Genomic DNA, 20,787 nt, shown 5'->3' on the forward strand with positions numbered 1-20,787 from the left:
CACGATGCCCTTCGGGCTGGACATTTTGGCTTTCTGAAAACTCTGCATTTTAGCCCTTGCGTCAGTTCTGGTGGTAGCGCAATGCCTAAGGACATTGAGGCATATATTAAAGGTTGCCTCGGTTTAGCGAGAGAAGCCAAACCATTCCAGGAAAGCCCCATGGGCTGTTGAAACCTCTCCGGTGACCTCCCAACCTTGGGAAGTCATCTCCATGGATTTTATTACAGATTTGCCCGACAGTCCCCTTGTACACGGTTTTGTGGGTGGTGGTGGACTTATTTTCCAAACAAGCCCATTTTATTCGTGTTTCCATCCCTCGGCTCCTAAGTTGTACGGCTGTTCATCCAACATGTTTACGCCTACATTCACTTTGCTTAAAGGTGGTCTCCGACCCATTTAATTTCATTTCAAAGTTCTGGAAGGCGTTTTTTGGGGTTGTTGGGGGTCATGTGTCGCCGCCCTACGCTCAAAGTGACGGTGAGACGGAGAGAACTAACAGAACCCTAGAGCAGGCGAATGGCTGGTTACACCAACTACCACCAGGACAATTTAGTGCCGAGCTCATTCCGTTCTTTGGAATAGCCTATAACAATAGAGTTCATAGCAGTACAAAGAAAACCCCTTTGAAATTGTGTCTGGTCAGCTCCTTCCCCGTTGCCACAACTACCCACGACAGCTTTGGACCCTCAGAGTTTCAACAATGGATTTCATCCTAGCCGAGGGTGGAAATCGGTCCAGACCATGCCACAACAGGCTAAGGATTCCCCAAAAGCTGCAAGCGGATAAACACACCAGTTCCCTCTGCGTGTAGGCGGTTATGGCCTTCTACTAAAAAATCTCAGAAGGCGTGCCAGGTGCCAAACTCGCAAAGATTCGTGGGACGCCAAGATTACTAAAGTGATTAATAATGATGTCACCGCCCGATTGGATTTGCCCTAACTCTGTAGTAACATTCATCCTGTCTTCCATTCCAGCTTGCTCAAGGAGGCTCCGCTTCGATGCCTGGCACCAGCGAGGAGAGGTACCGACTATTATTGATGGCCACAAGCACTTTCACGAAATTGACGCCATCTCGGACTCCTGGCTTTGTCGCATAGCGCTTGCAATATTTGTAGTCTCGCCCGTTGGGATATTCCTCTGGGTATAATCAATGGGTTTATTCGAAAATATTGGGGTCTCCCACCCTTATTTCGCTTTCCACGCGCTTTCCATAAACCTGGGAGGAAGGAGGCAGAGTGTAAGGGTTTCAATGGTGTTGATGGAAAAGTAACCTTGAGTGCATTCCACAGCCCGGGCGATGGGCCAGCTTCATCGGCGGAGACCTTATCTCTGCGCGGGAGATGAGGTCTCCGTTCCCATGGGAAGCAGGAAGGGGGATGGGATGAATAGAGTTATAACCTGTGCTTCTGGCGGGAAGTGTCATTCCTGCCACTGCGTGTACTTGAGCTTTCTAAGATGTCTGAATAAAACGGTCTTTTATCACCAAAGAGCCTTTTATTTCTGCTTCTATGGAATTCCTTACAGTGTTTCCCAGATACGAGTCAGACTCTGTAATCACTGCACCACACTGGGTATCCCAAAATTATATCCTAAGTCAGATTTTAAACACCTGCGTGGTGTAGTGGTTGAGAGCAGGTAGATTCTAATCTGGAGAATCGGGTTTGATTCCCCACTCCTCCACATGACAGGCAGAGGCTTATCTGGTGAACCAGATGTGTTTTCGCACTCCCTCATTCCTGCTGGGTGACGTTGGGCAAGTCACAGTTCTCTCAGGACTCTTTCAGCCCCACCTACCTCACAAGGAGTCTGTTGTGGGGAAAGGAGCTTGTAAGCCACCTTGAGTGGGGCATAAATCCAAACACTTCTTCTTCATCTCCAAGCTGTTGGAGGGAAACAGTGGGGCATAAATCCAAACACTTCTTCTTCATCTCCAAGCTGTTGCCAAAAGCCATCCCTGCTGGAGCAGCAGTGGCATAGGAGGTTAACAGCTTGTGTATCTAATCTGGAGGAACCGGGTTTGATTCCCAGCTCTGCCGCCTGAGCTGTGGAGGCTTATCTGGGGAATTCAGATTAGCCTGGGCACTCCCACACATGCCAGCTGGGTGACCTTGGGCTAGTCACAGCTTCTCGGAGCTCTCTCAGCCCCACCCACCTCACAGGGTGTTTGTTGTGGAGACAGGTGAGGGACAGGAGATTGGAAATCCCTTTGAGTCTCCTTACAGGAGAGAAAGGGGGGATATAAATATAAAGGAGCAGCAGTGGCGTAGGAGGTTAAGAGCTCATGTATCTAATCTGGAGGAACTGGGTTTGATTCCCAGCTCTGCCGCCTGATCTGTGGAGGCTTATCTGGGGAATTCAGATTAGCCTGTACACTCCCACGCACGCCAGCTGGGTGACCTTGGGCTAGTCACAGTTCTGCTGAGCTCTCTCAGCCCCACCCACCTCACAGGGTGTTTGTTGTGAGGGGGGAAGGGCAAGGAGATTGTAAGCCCCTTTGAGTCTCCTGCAGGAGAGAAAGGGGGGATATAAATCCAAACTCCTCCTCCTCCTCCTCCTCCTCCTCCTCCTCCTCCTCTTCTTCTTCTTCTTCTTCTTCTTCTTCTTCTTCTTCTTCTTCTTCTTCTTCTTCTTCTTCTTCTTCTTCTTCTTCTGGTGCATAGAAGAAAAATCTCTGTAAATTTGCTTGTTGATCCTGCATCTCCTCGCATGAGCGGGGCTTTTAGAATGGCCACGGGTGATGCATTCGTGCCATGTGAGGGCTATGCGTCAGTGGCGCAGAGATCTGGACTCAGCCTGGGCTTGGTGACATATGAATCACCCCTTTCATACCTGGGTAAACAAAACGAAATGCAAGCAAAGTTTTGTGGAAGACGTGAACATTCTTCCAGATCTTAATAATCTCCCGGCAGACATGTACAAAAAGGCCTGTTATTGCTTGAAGTGCATTAAGCTGTCTTTCAGAACAGCAACGATGTCTCTGTGTTTCTCTGGCAGCAGATTAAGATAAGCATTTTGGTGAATACTAGATAAATTTGCCACCCACTGATGACTACCGCAAGGAACACTAAAAGCTGCTTTTCTTTGTATTAGCTTTTGACGACCAGTTGAGGCTGCTGTAATTCCAAACCTATGACGGAAGCAAGGAAGAAGAAATTATCCGATTGTTTGGACGGAGCCTTGGGCAACCGGCTCTGGATACCAGGTGGCCCGCCGGCCCGCCTGGCAGTTCCTTTGGGCTCGCTCCCTCTTGTTTCAAATTTCTGCAGCCTCCGCAAATAACAGCAAAACAATCTGTTTTGATTTCAAGAAGCATATGAGCCTTTCTGTTTCCCCCCCCCCCAAAAGAACATCTGCACTGTGACAAATGAATTTGCAGTTGCCAGGAAAAGAGTCTTAAGTGTCTACCGATGCTCTGTTGAAACAGGAGGTGGGAGGGGTTTGCAGATTGTAATGTAGTTCTGAAAGATATTCTCCCTTTATTAGTGGACGTTGTTGAGGATCCACCTTTCTCACCAGGACTCAAGGAGGACTGACCAATGCAAACCCATGCAGTCAATAGTATGATACATCCAGAGGTGGGATCCAGCAGGTTCTTATAAGATCCAAAAATTTTAGTAACAGGTTCCCATGGTGGTGGGATTCAAACTGTGGCGTAGCACCAATGGGGCGGGGCACAATGGGGGCGTGGCCGGGCATTTCGGGGGCGGGGCGTTCCTGGGCGGGGCTGTGGCAAGGACACAGCCGCTGCGCCGGTCCTTCGATGGGAAATGAATGCCCGCAGGTGCAGGCTGCCACGCACGCCAGTGCACCTCCTAGACTGCTTCAAGTTCTGCGTGCTACTGCTGAGAGGAGGGGCGTAACTAAGGCAAAAATCACGGGGCAAAATCACCAATTCGTAACCCCCTCTCGGCACACGCAAATAATTAGTCACCTACTCTCGGGAACCTGTGAGAACCTGCTGGATCCCACCTCTGGATAAGATCCAGTTTATTTTTCCCACTTCGCCACTCTGGGCCGACCAATCAAGAGGGATGTACTTGTGGGGTGAATACAAAAGACCCGGGCTCGTGCGGAACAAACTGGAGTATTACCTCCCGGTCCTAACTTGGCTCCTGGAAAGAAACGGGCAGCCATGTGGAGGGAGAAACCAGGATAAAATAGTCCCAGGTTAAAAAAAAACCTGGTGGTACACAGGTATAATTTTGCCATGCGGAAACGACCTTGGTAGCATTCTGCTTCTGTGTTTCAGCTACCTCATACTACTCCCCGGGGGGAATTATATTAAGGGGTTAGTGGGCAGAGCCTTTAGGGCTCCCTTAGCAGAATTATCTGGGATCTCTGGCAGAAAGGGCCATTCCAAAGAGGCGTAACTTAATTATGTGGTTCTAAAGTGATCCAGAGTATCAGCTGGCAATGATTAATTTCACATTTTCTGTCTCTTTTTCTAGAGTTTAGTCTCGCATATGCTGAGAGGTTCCAAATCAAATCTAAGGAGACGGGTAAGATATCCGAATTCTAAATGTGTTTTTCTTGCAAGGCGGGGGGCAGCCAAGAAGGGTGTTGGGAATGGCAAAAAAATTGCATTGTTCTTTCTTGTGCAGGGACAACATCAACTAATTTACCTGAGAGTAGAACCCACTGATTTCACTCGAACGATTTCTAGTTAATTTTGTTTGTTTGTTTGTTCATTAAATTTACACCCCACCTCTATACAAGATCTCCAGGTGACTACAACATTAAAACATTTCCATATATAAAATAATCCCTTAAAAACACTACAACATACAGATGTTATAATCCTCACCCTCACCCCTACTGCCACCCCCAACCAGCATCATCATAGAGACTAATCCAATGCCTGGGTGAAGAGGAAAGTCTTTGCAGGTGCTTAAACCCATAAAGGTTTCGTGCTCTTTCATACGAGTCTGAATGCTGCGTTTTGTAGTTCCTATGTAGACCTTTCCACAGCTGCAGGGTATGCGATAGACTCCTGCAGGATATGCGATAAACTCCCCTCACTTCTGCAGGAGTCTATCGCATACCCTGCAGCTGTGGAAAGGTCTACATAGGAACTACAAAACACAGCATTCAGACTCGTATTAAGGAACACGAAAGACACTTGTCGGCTTAACCATCCCGAAAAATCTGCAGCAGCAGCACATGCTCTAAGCAAAACTGGACACAACGTATTTGAAAACACTGAAAATTTGGACAACTCTGATGGTTACTATGTCAGACTACACAGGGAGGCTGTTGAAATCCACAAACACCAAGACAACGTCAACAAGAAGCAAGAGACTCCGAGAATTAACAAAACTTGGCTACCAGTACTTAAAAACACAGAATCAAAAGCCAAGGGCATGCTAGGTTCATGAACAATGGACTCCACCCAGAGACTGGATTTGCATTCACTAATACTGCTGCTGCTGCAGGAAATGACAACACTGAGAAACTGATTTGTCTGCTATCTGATGGCGATCCATACATTTCCAACCAAGGAGCACTTTTTGCTCACGCCGCAAGAAGAATCAGACTCCTTATGGTGTCATGATGCTGTGTTTTATTATTTGACAGGGATGTTTGTATCAGTACCAATTAGTTTATTCAGTTTTATTGGTATATGACAGCCATTCTCAACCATGCCGTGAGCATGTCCCAGGGGTACCGTGGCAACACTACCCCCCGCCCTCATTTTGTGGTGTCTCCCACCGGTGCCAGCAAGGACATGGAGCTGGCCCATGGGGCAGGGCCTGCCACAAGGTCAGCAGCCACCACCACCCCCAGTGCTTCCCTTCACCCTGGGAGGGGAAGGTGGGGTGTGTGGCAAGCAGGGGCAATGGGAGGGGAAGGTGGAGGGTGGCGGCAGGGGAACCGTGAGATATGAAGATACCCTGACCTCGAAAAGGTTGGGAAACACTGGTATATGAGGTGCTTTTGTGTACATTTTAATCTTACTATGTTGTGTACGAGGAGATTGTGAAGGCCAGGAGCTAAGACAACCCATCTACTACTACTACTACTACTACTACTAATCCATATATATGGATATCCATATACTACTACTACTACTACTACTACTACTACTACTACTACTACTACTACTACTACTACTGGTAGCGGTAGCGGTAGTGGTAGTGGTAGTGGTAGTGGTAGTGGTAGTGGTAGTAATCCATATATATATCAGTCCAGAGAGTCTAATCGCATAATCCAAATCAGGTATTCCGAATCAGGACAGGTGTTCGGATAAAAATCCTGTTTTTCAAATGGCAGTAATTCCACCTCATCAGCAATAAGTATATGCTATCATGCCCATCACTTATGTAGCATCACTGGCATCCAAAGATTTTCTCCTGTCCAAGCAGCTTCAGCAAAGAAATACGTTTCTTAGCAATCGGGCAACTCTAGCAGCCACCAATGGACAGCGCTGGACACCTGGAGTTCCTCCTTGCGGCTTTTCGTGTCTTCCATTTGCTCAGCCGATGACCCTGTGCTATAAAGTTGGAAAGTCTGTCTGAGTCTCATGCCTGGTTTGTAAGATGGGCTTAAAGTAGAAGCTGGTGTACAAGCAGTGTATTTTTAAAAATATGATTGTTATGGTGAAAAGCCGTGGTATTAATAGACATATTTGTATTCCGTTTGGCATACAATAAAAGGGCACGCAGCCGAAAGCAACATAATGCAACATCTGGCCATTTCCCTGTGAAGTAGAGCCGCGGTTTTCTTTCCTCCACCCCTCTGGAGTCCTTTTCTCGGTGCTCGGAGGGGAAACTCCCCAGAGACTCCCTGACTGTTTTGTCTGCCGGACCCTGAAGGGAGCCGTTCCTTTGATCAATATTCCATTCTTCCTCGCTGAGAGCAGTCATGCATAGGAAGATCCAATTAGACCCTGGATTCCACATGGCCACCGCATCCATATGGGGCACAGGGCTAAGTATTGCTGCTAGAAAAAACTGGATTGAAAAGAGGGATTGGTTTGCTTGAAATTCAACTCATGGCGAGCCCTTCTGACGAATGCAGAGAAATTGCCCCGAGCCCCTGAACTTCTTTTAATCGGTGAGCTGGTGCCGCACATATGTAATGAGTATTCATTCAAATGAACTTCCCTTGAAGTTACCAGTGGAAGATACGGCAGTCGGGAATTGTGCTTGTGTTTCAAGCACCGAATATCGGCACTGCTGAGACCCCGGCGAGCGTCTGCAGCCGAATGGGCCTCAGGCAAGCAGTGGAGGGTCTAGAGCAGAAACCCCCAACCCTTTTGAGCCCATGGACAACTTTGGAATTCTGAACCATTTTGGCTTTGGAATTCTGAAACATCGTGGCTGCAGACACGAAGTGGCTCTGTAACCTCTGTCTGTGGGTTCATTAAGAAGAAGAAGAAGAGTTTAGATTTATATCCTTTCTCTCCTGCATGAGACTCAAAGGGGCTGACAATCTCCTTGCCCTTCCCCCCTCACAACAAACACCCTGCGAGGTGGGTGGGGCTGAGAGAGCTCCGAGAAGCTGTGACTAGCCCAAGGTCACCCAGCTGGCGTGTGTGGGAGTGCGCAGGCTAATCTGAATTCCCCAGATAAGCCTCCACAGCTCGGGCGGCAGAGCTGGGAATCAAACCCGGTTCCTCCAGATTAGATACACGAGCTCTTAACCTCCTACGCCACTGCTGCTCCATTAAGGAAATATCTCACAGCTGGGGGTGTGGCCTTGAACAGAAGCAGCTACAAACAAGCTGGGAGAAAAGCCAAAAAAATAATAGGCAGTTTCCCCACACCTGGTCTGAATGCTCCTTCTCTGACGAATTGTTCTTGTTCTAGGATGACGAGACCATCGAACCGGGCGAGGGGGCGGACGAATGGGCGCAGGCCAAAACGTTGATCAAGCCGATAGACCAACTGGAGCTGACCGAGGCCGTGAGTAGAATTGCCCAGGAGCTTTTTGAAGGGCTGCTTCGCACACGGCCAACACAGTCCTGACGAGCTGGGTTTGCCTCCAGGTGGGGCCCACCGATCTCCTGGAATCCACAAGGGGTATCCAGGCAACAGAGATCACTTCCCCTGGAGGTGATGACTTCTTTGGAGGATTACGGGATTACACGAAGATGGGCTCCTCCCCCAAACCTCCACAAATTTCCCAACCCAGAGTTGGCAGGGCAAGTCAGGTCTGGTTCGAGGAATTTTGTTGCCCATAGCAAGGGCAAGCTTAGCTGGGTCCAGCCCAACATCCCATTGCTATGCAACAGGGTTTGCTCTGGAACTAGCCAGTGGCGTAGCGCTAATGGGGAAAGGCGGGGGGTGAGGCCCCGGACGCTGAAGCAGTGGGGGTGTGGTGGGGGTGTTCCGGGGCAGGTGACACTATGGCAGGGGCGCAGGGCGTGCACGCGCAGCCCGGGCACAGTTTCCCCTTGCTCCACCCCTGGAACTAGCCGTTGGTGTAGGCCCAACAAAGGGCACCTTAGCATGGCCAGCCAGAAACATTTGCAGGATGGGAGCATTTGGGAGGTTGAGCATGCGGAGACAGCGTTGTGCAACGCTCTAGGAATCCCTCAGTCTCTGTGGCAGAAATGGTAGAGATGAGGGATGTGTTTAAAAGCCGCCGTTGCTGTGTATTTGTCCGCCCACCACAGACCTTTGCTGTGCTGGCTTCTTGACAATTGTGTGAAACACTTCCCACCCAAATGAAAACTAAACTGCTCGTCCACAGGAACTGAAAGAGGAGATCACACGCATCCTGACAGCCAACAACCCTCACGCCCCACAGAACATTGTCAGATACAACTTTAAAGTAAGTGCTTCCCTTGTGACCCGTGTAGTATGGTTCGTTAGAGAGCCAGCGTGGTGTAGTGGTGAAGAGCAGGTGGATTCTAATCTGGAGAACTGGGTTTGATTCCCCACTTCTCCACCTGAGTGGCAGAGGCTTATCTGGTGAGCCAGATGTGTTTCCGCATTCCCGCATTCCTGCTGGGTGACCTTGGGCTAGTCACAGTTCTCTCCGACCTCTCTCAGCCTCACCTGCTTCACAAGGTGTCTGTTGTGTCTGTTGTAGTGTCTGTTGTGGGGAGAGGAGGGGAAGGGAGATTATAAACCCCTTTGTCTTTTTACAGAAGAGAAAGGGGGGATATAAATCCAAACACCTCCTCCTCCTTTTTAATGCATGATCAGCAACATTTCAGTTTAGAACTTGTGCTTAAAACTGTGAATTTTTAAAATCATCAAGTTGGAGAGCTTTTGGCTTACTAGCATGGAACCATACAGTTGGAAGGGGCCATATTGTTTATGTTTTTTCTTCTTCTCTTTTTTAATTGATCTTTATTAGGTTTCTTTAAAATTGTTTGACACTTAACAAAACATTTATGACATCACATACATAAATCCATCAATTAGACAAAAACACATTATCACAAATCTCTAAGCCTAAAAAGTTTCTATGTTCTAAATAATATTTTCTACTTTCATACATTTCATATTATATTACTTCTCTTCCAACTACATTTCATAACAAAAATATAATCACTTCCCATATTTAACTATTCTTACTACTCATCTTTCAATACCGAACTTCTAAACCATGTATATACATTATTTTCTTATAACATAAACTGGGGGGTACATCATTCATCTCCTATTTTCCTTTTAACATTTACATAAACTTAGAATTTCTGATTGTCTTTCCATCTTATCCATATATTCCAATAACGGTTTCCAATCATTGACAAAATTATCATTCCATTTTTAACTATCACTGACAGCTTATCGTATCCCATATATTCTATCATCTTGTTAGTCCAATCCGTTATTCTTGAAAGTTCTTCACTTTTCCAATTTCTCGCAACCAATATTCTAGCTGCAGAAATCATATAAAGAACCATTTTCTATGTTCAACAGTACAACAAGAAATAATAATAAACAGTACAACAATAATAAAAAACGGATTAAAAAGCATATACAATACAGGAAATAAATGTTAAGTCGAAGGAAATCTGCTGGCGTTTAGTAATTTCCAGGAGAAAGTCTGCCACTATCATACAGAGAGAAGGATCAGGGTTGTCCAACAAGTAGTGTAATCTAATTAAATCGAGGAGATCGGGTAATTGTAAAGGAGTAAGATTCACATACTTGGATCTGATTTCCTTGAATCTGAGACAGTGTAGTAATTGGTGGGCCAGAGATTCGACTGAGCCATCGTTACATGGGCACAATCTTTTAGCCTTTTCTTGCTTGTTAAATCTGCCATGTAACAAGGCAGAAGGCATAACATTAAACCTGGCGAGCATCATGGCACTTAGATGGGAGTCCAAAAAGCAGAGTTGCTTTGCAGAGGCAGGTGGGGGTGAACCACCTCTGTCCGTCACTGGGAAACCCTCTGAGGTCACCATAATTTGGCAACGACTTGACAACACTTTCTGTCACCAACCCATTCTTCCTCCTGGTCTGCGTGTTATCCTGCTTTCCCTTTCTGCATTGTTTAATATGTCGTTTCTTCTTAGTTCCAGACTGCCACAACCTGCGTCCTTTTACATTGCCCACTGAGAGTCACGTCCTATGTCTTGCCTTGACTTAACCCTCGTGGTCCCCCTTGAGTCTCAGTGAGAAAGGCCGATAATAAATCTTGCAAATAAATAAAGAAGAAGAAGAGGAAGAAGAGGAAGAAGAGGAGGAGGAGGAGGAGTTTGGATTCATATCCCCCCTTTCTCTCCTGCAGGAGACTCAAAGGGGCTGACAATCTCCTTGCCCTTCCCCCCTCACAACAAACACCCTGTGAGGTGGGTGGGGCTGAGAGAGCTCCGAGAAGCTGTGACTAGCCCAAGGTCACCCAGCTGGCGTGTGTGGGAGTGCACAGGCTAATCTGAATTCCCCAGATAAGCCTCCACAGCTCAGGCGGCAGAGCTGGGAATCAAACCCGGTTCCTCCAGATTAGATACATGAGCTCTTAACCTCTTATGCCACTGCTGCTCCTAAGCACGCTGTTCACGTGGGCTGCAGGCCTGCCTCTGTAGACTTGGTTGGGACCGGTTCCTCGCGGAGTCTGCTCTTTGTTCTTAATTCAGGCTGCGCTCTTTCGCGTTGCCTCCTTGGCATTTTCTCGGGGACGTAAACAAGAGGATTAAGCAAATCAATAAGGATATTCACATAATTGATCACTCGGAAATTGGACAGAGCAGTTACTCAAAGACGTTTGGAAAATTAGCTCAACGAGCGCCTCGCGCTGAACGAGAAAGTCCTTCCGCTCAGCCCTGATCCGAGGAGGCAGCCTGTGATTCATTTCCTCCCCAGGAGGCTCCCGGCTCCCGAGTGTGGCGGCCTGATCCCCGCTCGCAGAAAACATTCAAGAGTTCTTGCAGAGGGGGACAAGTAGCGTCGCGAGCAATCGATGCCAATTTGCAGCTAAATTGTGGCAATTACTCATTAGCTGGAGTGAAGAAAGGGCACCGCAGAAATCTCAGGAGATGCTTTGGGACGGCTCACAGCTGCAGGATGAACAGAGATGGCAATAAGTCAAGGAAAACCCTCTTAAGCCATTAAGCCCTCGAGTTTGTCTAATGCAAAAGTCAGCGCGGGTTCAGGACGGCAGCCATATTGGTCTGCAGCTCCTTAATGCCCTCCACCGTGGGTGCGATGGGTGGGGTGTGTGTATGTGTGGCCACCATTGCTGGCCTTCCCCATCTCACCGCCTGTTTGCTGCAGCTGAGGGGGGTTGCAGCAAGCAAGACGGACTCCTCCTCGCTTCTCAGCCCCGCTGCTCGAAATGGTGCGGTACTGGAGGACGCTTGCACAAACCTTTCAACTGCTTGCTAGTTTAGGAATCGCTGTGCAGCCCCACTATAGCCCCCAAATTTATCTGCCGGTCCCCCACTGCCCCCCATATTTCTCGCTGCCCCCCTCCCTGCCCTCCTTCTCCAGCACCCCCCTGGAGGGGTACTGCACACTTTGGGAACACCAAATTGAAAGGGTTTTTCTATGGACTTCAGATTGAGTATCCTCTATTGCTTGAGACAAAGTAAATCAGAGGCTGACAGGAGCGGTGAATGCCGTCTGATTCTTAAGCAGGAGCAAATAGGCCGTATCAGTGAAGGTTAGCAGGCGTTGTGTAGTGGTTAAGAGCAGGTGCACTCTAATCTGGAGAACTGGGTTTGATTCCCTGCTCTGCCACTTGAGCTGTGGAGGCTTATCTGGTGAACTAGAAGAAGAAGAAGAAGAGTTTGGACTGATATCCCCCCTTTCTCTCCTGCAGGAGACTCAAAGGGGCTTTCAATCTCCTTGCCCTTCCCCCCTCACAACAAACACCCTGTGAGGTAGGTGGGGCTGAGAGAGCTCCGAGAAGCTGTGACTAGCCCAAGGTCACCCAGCTGGCATGTGTGGGAGTGTACAGGCTAATCTGAATTCCCCAGATAAGCCTCCACAGCTCAGGCGGCAGAGCTGGGAATCAAACCCGGTTCCTCCAGATTAGATACACGAGCTCTTAACCTCCTACGCCACTGCTGCTCCTAGATTAGCTTGCCCACTCCAACACATGCCATCTGGACAACCTTGGGCTAGTCATAGTTCTTTGGAGCTCTCTCAGCCCCACCCACCTCACAGGGTGTTTGTTACTGTGGGGGTGGGGGAGGGAAAGGAGATTGTAAGCCCCTTTGAGTCACCTTACAGGAGAGAAAGGGGGGATATATATCCAAACTCCTCCTCCTCCTCCTTCCTCTCCTCCTGCTCTTCCTCTGAAAGATAAGTGTGGATGAACTGGGTTGTGTCATCTTCTGCCTTCTCTGTCCGTAGGAGAAAACCTACAAACAAATAACTGTGGTGGAACAGCTGGCCGTTCATTTAACTGTGTGCGGGAACCTGATCTTCAGAGATTCGGATGAAGGTCGAAGGCAGAGCCTGAGGCGAAACACGATGTCTAGTAGGTTCCATCGGCTGTCGGACAGCAAATTCTCAAGCTGTGCATTAGCGTCTGGCTACGCCCTGCACCAGAGAAACAATGCATTAAAAACCAGACAAAAGGCAGACTTGCAAGAATCCTCGTGTGGATGGTCCTTCTCTGTTGGCCTGGGAGCTTGCAAGCTGACATTTGGAATGGTTTGGGAAATAAGGACAGGCTCATTTGGCTAAGTCAGGGGGCCTTCCATTTGGAAGACATAGAAGAATTCACATACACGCTACAGGGGTCAGTGCTATCAGTCACAGACCAGGAAAGGGATTTGGGCGTCTTAGCTGATAGTTCCATGGGAATGTCAACTCAATGCATGGCAGCTGTGAAAAAGGCAAACTCTATGCTGAGGATAATTAGGAAAGTGGTTGATAATAAAACTGCAAGGATCGTCATGCCCTTATATAAAGCCATGGTGCGACCGCACTTGGAGTACTGTGTTCAGTTCTGGTCGCCACATCTCAAAAAGGATATTGAAGAGATAGAAAAAGTGCAGAGAAGGGCAACGAGGATGATTGAGGGACTGGAGCACCTTCCTTATGAGGAGAGGCTGCAGTGTTTGGGACTCTTTAGTTTGGAGAGGAGACGTCTGAGGGGGGATATGAATGAAGTCTATAAAATTATGCATGGGGTAGAAAATGTTGACAGAGAGAAATTTTTCTCTCTTTCTCACAATACTAGAACCAGGGGGCATCAATTGGAAATGCTGGGGGGAAGAATTAGGACTAATAAGAGGAAACACTTCTTCACGCAACGTGTGATTGGTGTTTGGAATATGCTGCCACAGGAGGTGGTGATGGCCACTAACCTGGATAGCTTTAAAAAGGGCTTGGACAGATTTATGGAGGAGAAGTCGATTTATGACTACCAATCTTGATCCTCCTTGATCTCAGATTGCAAATGCCTTAGCAGACCAGGTGCTCAGGAGCAGCAGCAGCAGCAGTAGGCCATTGCTTTCACCTCCTGCACGTGAGCTCCCAAAGGCACCTGGTGGGCCACTGCGAGTAGCAGAGAGCTGGACTAGATGGACTCTGGTCTGATCCAGCAGGCTAGTTCTTATGTTTTTAAGAATAGAGATCGGAGGCACCCCAGGACTCATCTATTCCAACCTCCTGCTCCTTGCGGACAGTGAACAGCTACTTCAGTGAGGCACGCCCAACATGCTCTTGGCCAGGGAGCAAAGGCCCCTCGTTCTGTATCCCAGCTCTGTTCCCTGCGCTTTCCTCCACTTTCCCACAGAACTGTAACTCGAATAGGACCCTGAGGGTAGCTGGGGAACTGAAAAATAGTTTCTGAGTGTAACCTCTATCTGTGGGTTCTGTGGGGCAGAACTTGGAATGAGTTTGCAACGACAAATTTTTAAAAAACCAAAATGGTTTACTTTCTTAACATATAACATCAAACATCAACATTTAACGTCACAGTTCAAGGTCCTGTTCAGGTTGCATTTTCAAGTCCTTATATTTACAGTCTTCTGATACTGCCAAGTCCAATTCCTCCTGCAAGTGGGTTGGCTCCTGAAGACTCCAAGGGCTTGGTGAACAGGATTCAACATGATGAAGGTTTCCAGGAGAACTCTCACCCATTACAACCACAAAAAGAAACCCTTAAACAATAAACTCCAACATTTACAACATAGCAAAAACAAACAACTCCCTTCCCAGTAGTTCCCAACAACATTGCAGCTACCTGAACAAGGTGTAAAGGGCTTATACCAGGCGTCTTCAAACTATGGCCCTCCAGATGTTCATGGACTACAATTCCCATCAGCCCCTGCCAGCATGGCCAAGTGGTAGGGCTCATGGGAATTGTAGTCTATGAACATCTGGAGGGCCATAGTTTGAAGATCCCTGGCTTATACAAACCAAGGTCTGAGTCTGGTAGCCTTGTCTCCTCCAAACTACATGAGCTCTGCAGCCTCTTGCTGCTTTGAGTCTCCGCCCCTTTCTGGGTCAACCCATTCTGGGCATGGGGGTTACATGAGCATCTGCCTTGATGGGGGGGGTGGGCTTTAAAAAATGAGGTCTGAACACTCACCACAGCTGGCCGATCTGCACAGCATTCTGGGGAAGCACCTTGAATGGCCAACATCGGCACGGAGTGTGTCAAACTGCCCTCCAGATCAGCCTGGGCTGTCCAGTCCCCGCCAGCATCATGCTGGCAGGGGACGATGGGAACTGTAGTCCATAACATCTGGAGGGCTGCGAGTTTGACACCAATTTGAAGTCACAAAGGTTTGTTCAGGCAGCTGCCAGAAAAAAGACAGAATGGCTGAACTTGTCCTCCCCCTTCCTGTTTCTTAGTGACCTCAGTTATGGTTCCGGCTGCTCTGGTGGCGGAGATTGAGGACGAGCTGAAAGAAACCCCAAGTCAACAGTCCGTTTCGGTAATGCTGCGTGTGGTTCTGGTGGCCGTGTCTCCAAAAGGGCATCGCAGAGCTGGGGAAAAGTGTAGAAGGGGGCAACCGAGATGATCAGGGGGCTGTGATACCTTTCCTACAGGGACAGACTGAAAAGTCTGGGATTTTTCAGTGTAGAAAAAAGATGGCCGGGGGGGGGGGGGCACGACACAGGAATACTTGTATACTCTTTGGGGAGGGTGGTGTATACATTAAATATACAAATATACATACATACATAGAGGCAGAGGTGGGATCCAGCAGGTTCTCACAGGTTCCTGAGAGTAGGTTACTAATTATTTGTGTGTGCCGAGAGGGGGTTCCTAATGGGTGATTTTGCCACGTGATTTTGGCCTTCGTTACGCCCCTCCTCTCAGCAGTAGCGCGCAGAACTTGAGAGAAACAGTCTAAGTAGCAGGAGGTGCACCAGCGCAGGTGGCAGCCCTCGCCTCTGCATGCGACTTCGTTCTCCTGCCCAAGGACCGGCTCGCCAGCTGCTGCCCCAAGCCACAGCCCCGCCCCTGGAATGCCCGGGTCACTTTTCCTCCGCAAGATCGTGCCCTTCCTCGCCAGCAGTGGCCATGTCCATTGGGCAAAAGCGGGCAGCCAGCCCAGGGCTCAGGAATTTTGCCCCAAGGGCATGCTCTGCCATTGCTTATTTTTTTGTGTGTTTTTTTTCCACGCTAGGCCCTGCAGGGGGTGAATTTTAGAGCTATTGGAACCAAAATTTCAGGGTATCATAAGGAGACTCCTGATGATACCCCCAAGTTTGGTGAAGTTTGGTTCGGGGGGGGGGCAAAGTTATGGTCCCTCAAATGTGCAGCTCCCATCTCCTTAGCTCCTGTTGGAAACAATGGGGGAGAAGTCACCCCTTTGGGGTCCATAACTTTTGGGACCTCCCTGAACCAAATCCCTGCACCAAACTTGAGGGCATCATCAAGGGAGGAGGGATCTGGGAGCTCCATCAGCCTTCTGCTGCCCATATGGGGGGCATCAAACCTGTAGGCGCCCTGCCCAGGGCTCCAGTTTGCCTCGTTACGTCCCTGCTGGCCAGCTCCTAATATGCTTACGCCACAGTTTTGAATCCCAATTTCACCATGGGGAACTCTGTTACTACATTTTTGGATCCCACAACTGCATAGAGGTTTATAAAATTAAGCCCAGGGTGGAGAAGATGGAGAGAAGATACTTCCTCCCCCCTCCCCTCTCCTAATATTAGATCTCAGGAGAACCTAATGAAATTGTAGGGGAGTAAGTTCCGGACCAAACAAAGGAAATACTTTGTAATGCAAATGAGTAATTGAACTGGGGAGGGAAGGCCGCATTGCAGAGGCCGATCTCGCGAGAACCCAGAGGTTTGTCAGATGTTGGAAGCCCTTCCATCCATCTGTCCTAAATTGCCCACCCAACAATGGTACCAGGTATCTGCCGGACCAAGTTTTGCAGACAGGGAAGAAAAGGATCTCTCTCTCTTCGTCTGCTTCATGTACAGCAGATAGGGTCAGTACTCAGACCATGCAGGAAGGCTCTGCAGAGGAAGGCAATGTTAAATGAGCGAGCGTGGTGTAGTGGTTAAGAGCAGGTGCACTCTAATCTGGAGAACTGGTTTTGATTCTCCACTCGGCCACTTCAGCTGTGGAGGCTTATCCGGGGAACCAGTTTAGTGTGTGCACTCCAACACACTCCAGCTGGGTGACCTTGGGCCAGTCACAGTTCTTTGGAGCTCTCTCAGTCACACCCACCTCACAGGGTGTTTGTTGTGGAAGGGGAGGAGGAAAGGAGCATTGTAAGCCCCTCTGAGTCTCCTTACAGGAGAGAAAGGGGGGAATATAAATTCAAACTACGCAGCAGTGGCATAGTGGTTAGGAGCAGGTGCATTCTAATCTGGAGGAACCGGGTTTGAATTCCCTGCTCTGCCGCCTGAGCACTGTGGGAGGTTTATCTGAAATTGGTTGGATTCTGATTAGCCAGACACATGCCAGTTGGGTTGGGCTCAAGCACCAGAGTCTGACTTTCGCATCTCAGCCCCACCCAACTCTCCTCATGAGGGTGTTTGTTGTGAAGGTGGGAAGGAGGGTGTCAGCCTTTGAATCTACAGGGAAAGGAGGGGATATAATCAAACTCCTCCTCCCTCCTCCTCCTCCTCCTTCTTCTCTTCTGAGTGAGGAGGAAAAATTCTTCTTCTTCTTCTTCTTCTTCTTAAATTCTTCTTCTTCTTCTTGCTTCCTCTTCTAGCCTTCTTCTTCTTCTTCTTCTCTTCTCTTCTTCTTCTTCTTCTTCTTCTTCTTCTTCTTCTTCTTCTTCTTCATGGGTGACAATACCTTGTTCAAAGTATTTGTTTGCTGTGTCCTGAAGTTTCTGGAAGCGCAACACTCATGTAGAAAACTGATCTCTCCGCCCTGAATGAAACCATCCCTTCTTCTGCTCCAGGAGGCACCTGCAGAGGAACAAGAGGAGCAGGAGCAGGAACAGGAGCAAGAGCAGCAGCAACCGAGGCCCCGACCTGTCCAAGAACGGAAGCTCACCAACCAGTTCAACTTCAGCGAGAGAGCGTCTCAGACGTACAACAACCCGGTCCGGGTAGGCTGTTGCCGCTGTCCCTGTGGTTGACCAAAGCCCCTCTTCTGTGGGTGTGCATGTGCTTAGGCCAGCAGTTTCTGCACTCCCCTGCTAGCAAACATGGGGACGAAGGAGGCAGGAGAGTAGCAGAGAGCTGGACTAGATGGACTCTGGTCTGATCCAGCTGGCTTGTTCTTATGTTCTTATGTTCTTATGAGGCAGATCGGCTGCTGCTTTCGCCAGGGAAGGGAACTGTTGACAAAGAATGTGGCTTGTTGCCTGTGAAGTTTGTGGCGCCCTGGAAATCCACATACAATTGCAGCAAAACTGCAGTTAGCTATGCTTTGGGCAAGACATTTATCAAGGGCCCTTTCCAAACAAATCTCCTAAAACAGTGATGGCGAACCTTTTTGAGACCGAGTGCCCAAACTGCAACCCAAAACCCACTTATTTATCGCAAAGTGCCAACCTGGCAATTTAACCTGAATAACTTTGAGATTTTTACCTTTAGAAAAATGAATGGTTGGTTCTTGAGGTGCATGCTTTCATTTGGGAGTAAGCTTGGTGGGTAGAAGGTGGCTTTTGCTTTTAAAACAAACCATTCAAACGGGTGAGATCCATGACCCTAGTCTCAGAACGATTTACTCAGAGCAGTTAAGCCCCCATTGCCAGCAACCCAGCTTATTCCCAGGTAAAAGATTACTTTTAGTTCTTTTGCATGAAAATCAGTGCAGGGTTTTTAAATTGTAGGCTTTTAATAGGGTTACCTATACCGCTTTCCCCAAAACTAGGGTCTTAGGAGTTTAATGTAGTGGTGACCAGACGCCCCGGCTTTTGGTGGGACAGTCCCGCTCATGAAAGAGCTTTATCCTATCGGAGTTTAAGTCTTCACTAGTAGCTGTGCCAAGATTGCTCACTGCCTTTCTGGGGAGCTCCCGCCCCGCCCTGTGACAGGGCGGGAAAAGGGGAGTGCCCCAGAAGGCAGTGCGGCAGCCTTCCAAAAATCGGGAGATTTAAAAAACCCCGCGGGGTTTGGGAGCACCCCAAGAGGCAGTGCGCTCCTGTGGGCGTCCCACTTTTAAAAGGTGAAAATCTGGTCACCTTAGTTTAATGCTAATAATCGAGCCCAGCGGCCCAGGCCAGCCTAGATGTGTGTGTGTATGTGTGCGGGGGGGGGGGGGGGATTTCCCCCCCCCACATGATGAACTCTGTGCATGCCCACAGAGAGGGCTCTGAGTGCCACCTCTGGCACCTGTGCCATAGGTTCGTCATCACTGTCCTAAAACATTTGGAAAACATTTTGAATCCCCCCCCTTTACCATGATATATGTCCGCACTTATCCTCTCAAAATGATTCTTGGCCACCATTATGTGTCCCCCCCCCCTTTTTTTTGAGTTTGTGGTAAAATCACGGCCTCGTGTTGCTGCATTCTGTGCTCTTCATGTGCTCGATGCATTGAATATTAATTTCCCCCCAAATAAAAAAGTTACAGAAATGAGTAAACAATCAGGCAACAGGGAGCGCAGAAAATAGCGCCAAGGGGGAAGTTCAGGGAAGGCAGAGAGGAAACCGTATTAAAATGATCACACACCAGTGAAGCTGTTTTGAAAACCTTTCAGCCTAAAGAAGCATTTTTAACGGGGATTCGCTGAAAACATTTTAAGGCTGAAAATGAAACGTTTTCAGGACTGAAGGTGAGAAAAGCAACGCAGAGTTCCATGGGGGAAACGTTCTATTTCCTGCCTCAAAACGTACAAAGCAGAGTATAAATATATGCAAATGCATAAATGCAACTTGCAGTCTGTCTCCCTTCCTGTCACATGTACTTCCAGAGACTCACCTGCTACCCCGAGGTCCTATGAGCTCTCCTGGGGCTGAATCTCTTGATTGGGTGGGCATCGGCCAGATCTTTAGGTCTGCTTACTCACTTCTGTTCAGTAAGGAGTCTCAGGCTGCCTGTCTGTGCGGGCCACCCTTCCAGAATTCCCCCTGCCCCGGTTAGGATATACCTAGACCAGACCTGGGCATTATACGGCCCAGGGGCCACATCCGGCCCGCCGGATGACCCTGACTGGCCCGTATGACAGACCTGGCCCTGGCCTAAGAGGACCTGTTTAGAACCACGCTGCTCATTCTTCCGCTAACCCTCCCCCTTCCCCCCTCACCTTGCCACTGCGCCGGAAAGGGCCTCTGAGAAAGGCCACTCCCCTCGCACAGTGGCTTCTGGGGCGTTCCCCTCCTTTGAAAGCCCCGCAGAAGCTGGTTGCCTTGGCTGCCGGCTTCTGCGGGGCTTTCAAAAGCACCTCTCAAAAGCGCCTCGCCCCCCCCCCCCGCCTTGCTGGGGAGCGAGGCGCCTTTGAAAGCCCTGCAGAAGCCGGCAACCAGCTTCTGCGGGGCTTTCAAAAGCGCCAGTCGATGAAAAAAGTAGGTCAAGGGACTTAAGTCTCCCCACTTGCTTGATTGTCACAATGGACAATTATGCAGGTGGGTTAGGCCTGTGATTCTTTGTGCCAAATTGTGTTGTATGCAGAACTGTTGCCACTGATTCCAAGTTGATCTGTGTCTGTCACTTATCAGCCCCTATTATGCAGAATTGAGTCCAGCCTTTTGGCCCGGCCCTCCACAATATTTTCTGTTTCTTATGCGGCCCCATGGAAAAAATAATTGCCCACCCCTGACCTAGACCATAGGTGTCAAACTCGCAGTCCTCCAGATATTATGAACTACAGCTCCCATCATCCCCTGCCAGCATCATGCTGGCATGGGCTGATGGGAACTGTAGTCCATAACATCTGGAGGGGTGCGAGTTTGACACCTGTGACCTAGACCCAGAGGACAGTGGCAGGTATCAAACTCAGGCCCTCCAGGTGTTCATGGACTACGATTCCCATCAGCCCATGCCAGCAGGGCCAATTGG

General features: G+C 48.8%; 1 protein-coding gene across 1 annotated transcript in view; it reads left to right on the forward strand.

The window, feature by feature from the left end:
- The window catches only part of DNAI1 (dynein axonemal intermediate chain 1), a 47,131-nt gene that overhangs the window by 19,282 nt on the left and 7,062 nt on the right, over positions 1-20,787 (forward strand). The window contains exons 2-7 of the mRNA XM_048503286.1: positions 4,449-4,499; positions 7,809-7,904; positions 8,695-8,775; positions 12,759-12,885; positions 15,216-15,298; positions 17,741-17,890. Coding sequence (XP_048359243.1) covers positions 4,449-4,499; positions 7,809-7,904; positions 8,695-8,775; positions 12,759-12,885; positions 15,216-15,298; positions 17,741-17,890 — 588 coding nt within the window. The remainder of the gene's footprint in view (positions 1-4,448; positions 4,500-7,808; positions 7,905-8,694; positions 8,776-12,758; positions 12,886-15,215; positions 15,299-17,740; positions 17,891-20,787) is intronic.

Source organism: Sphaerodactylus townsendi, linkage group LG07, assembly GCF_021028975.2.
Source record: "Sphaerodactylus townsendi isolate TG3544 linkage group LG07, MPM_Stown_v2.3, whole genome shotgun sequence".
Lineage (NCBI taxonomy): Eukaryota > Metazoa > Chordata > Lepidosauria > Squamata > Sphaerodactylidae > Sphaerodactylus > Sphaerodactylus townsendi.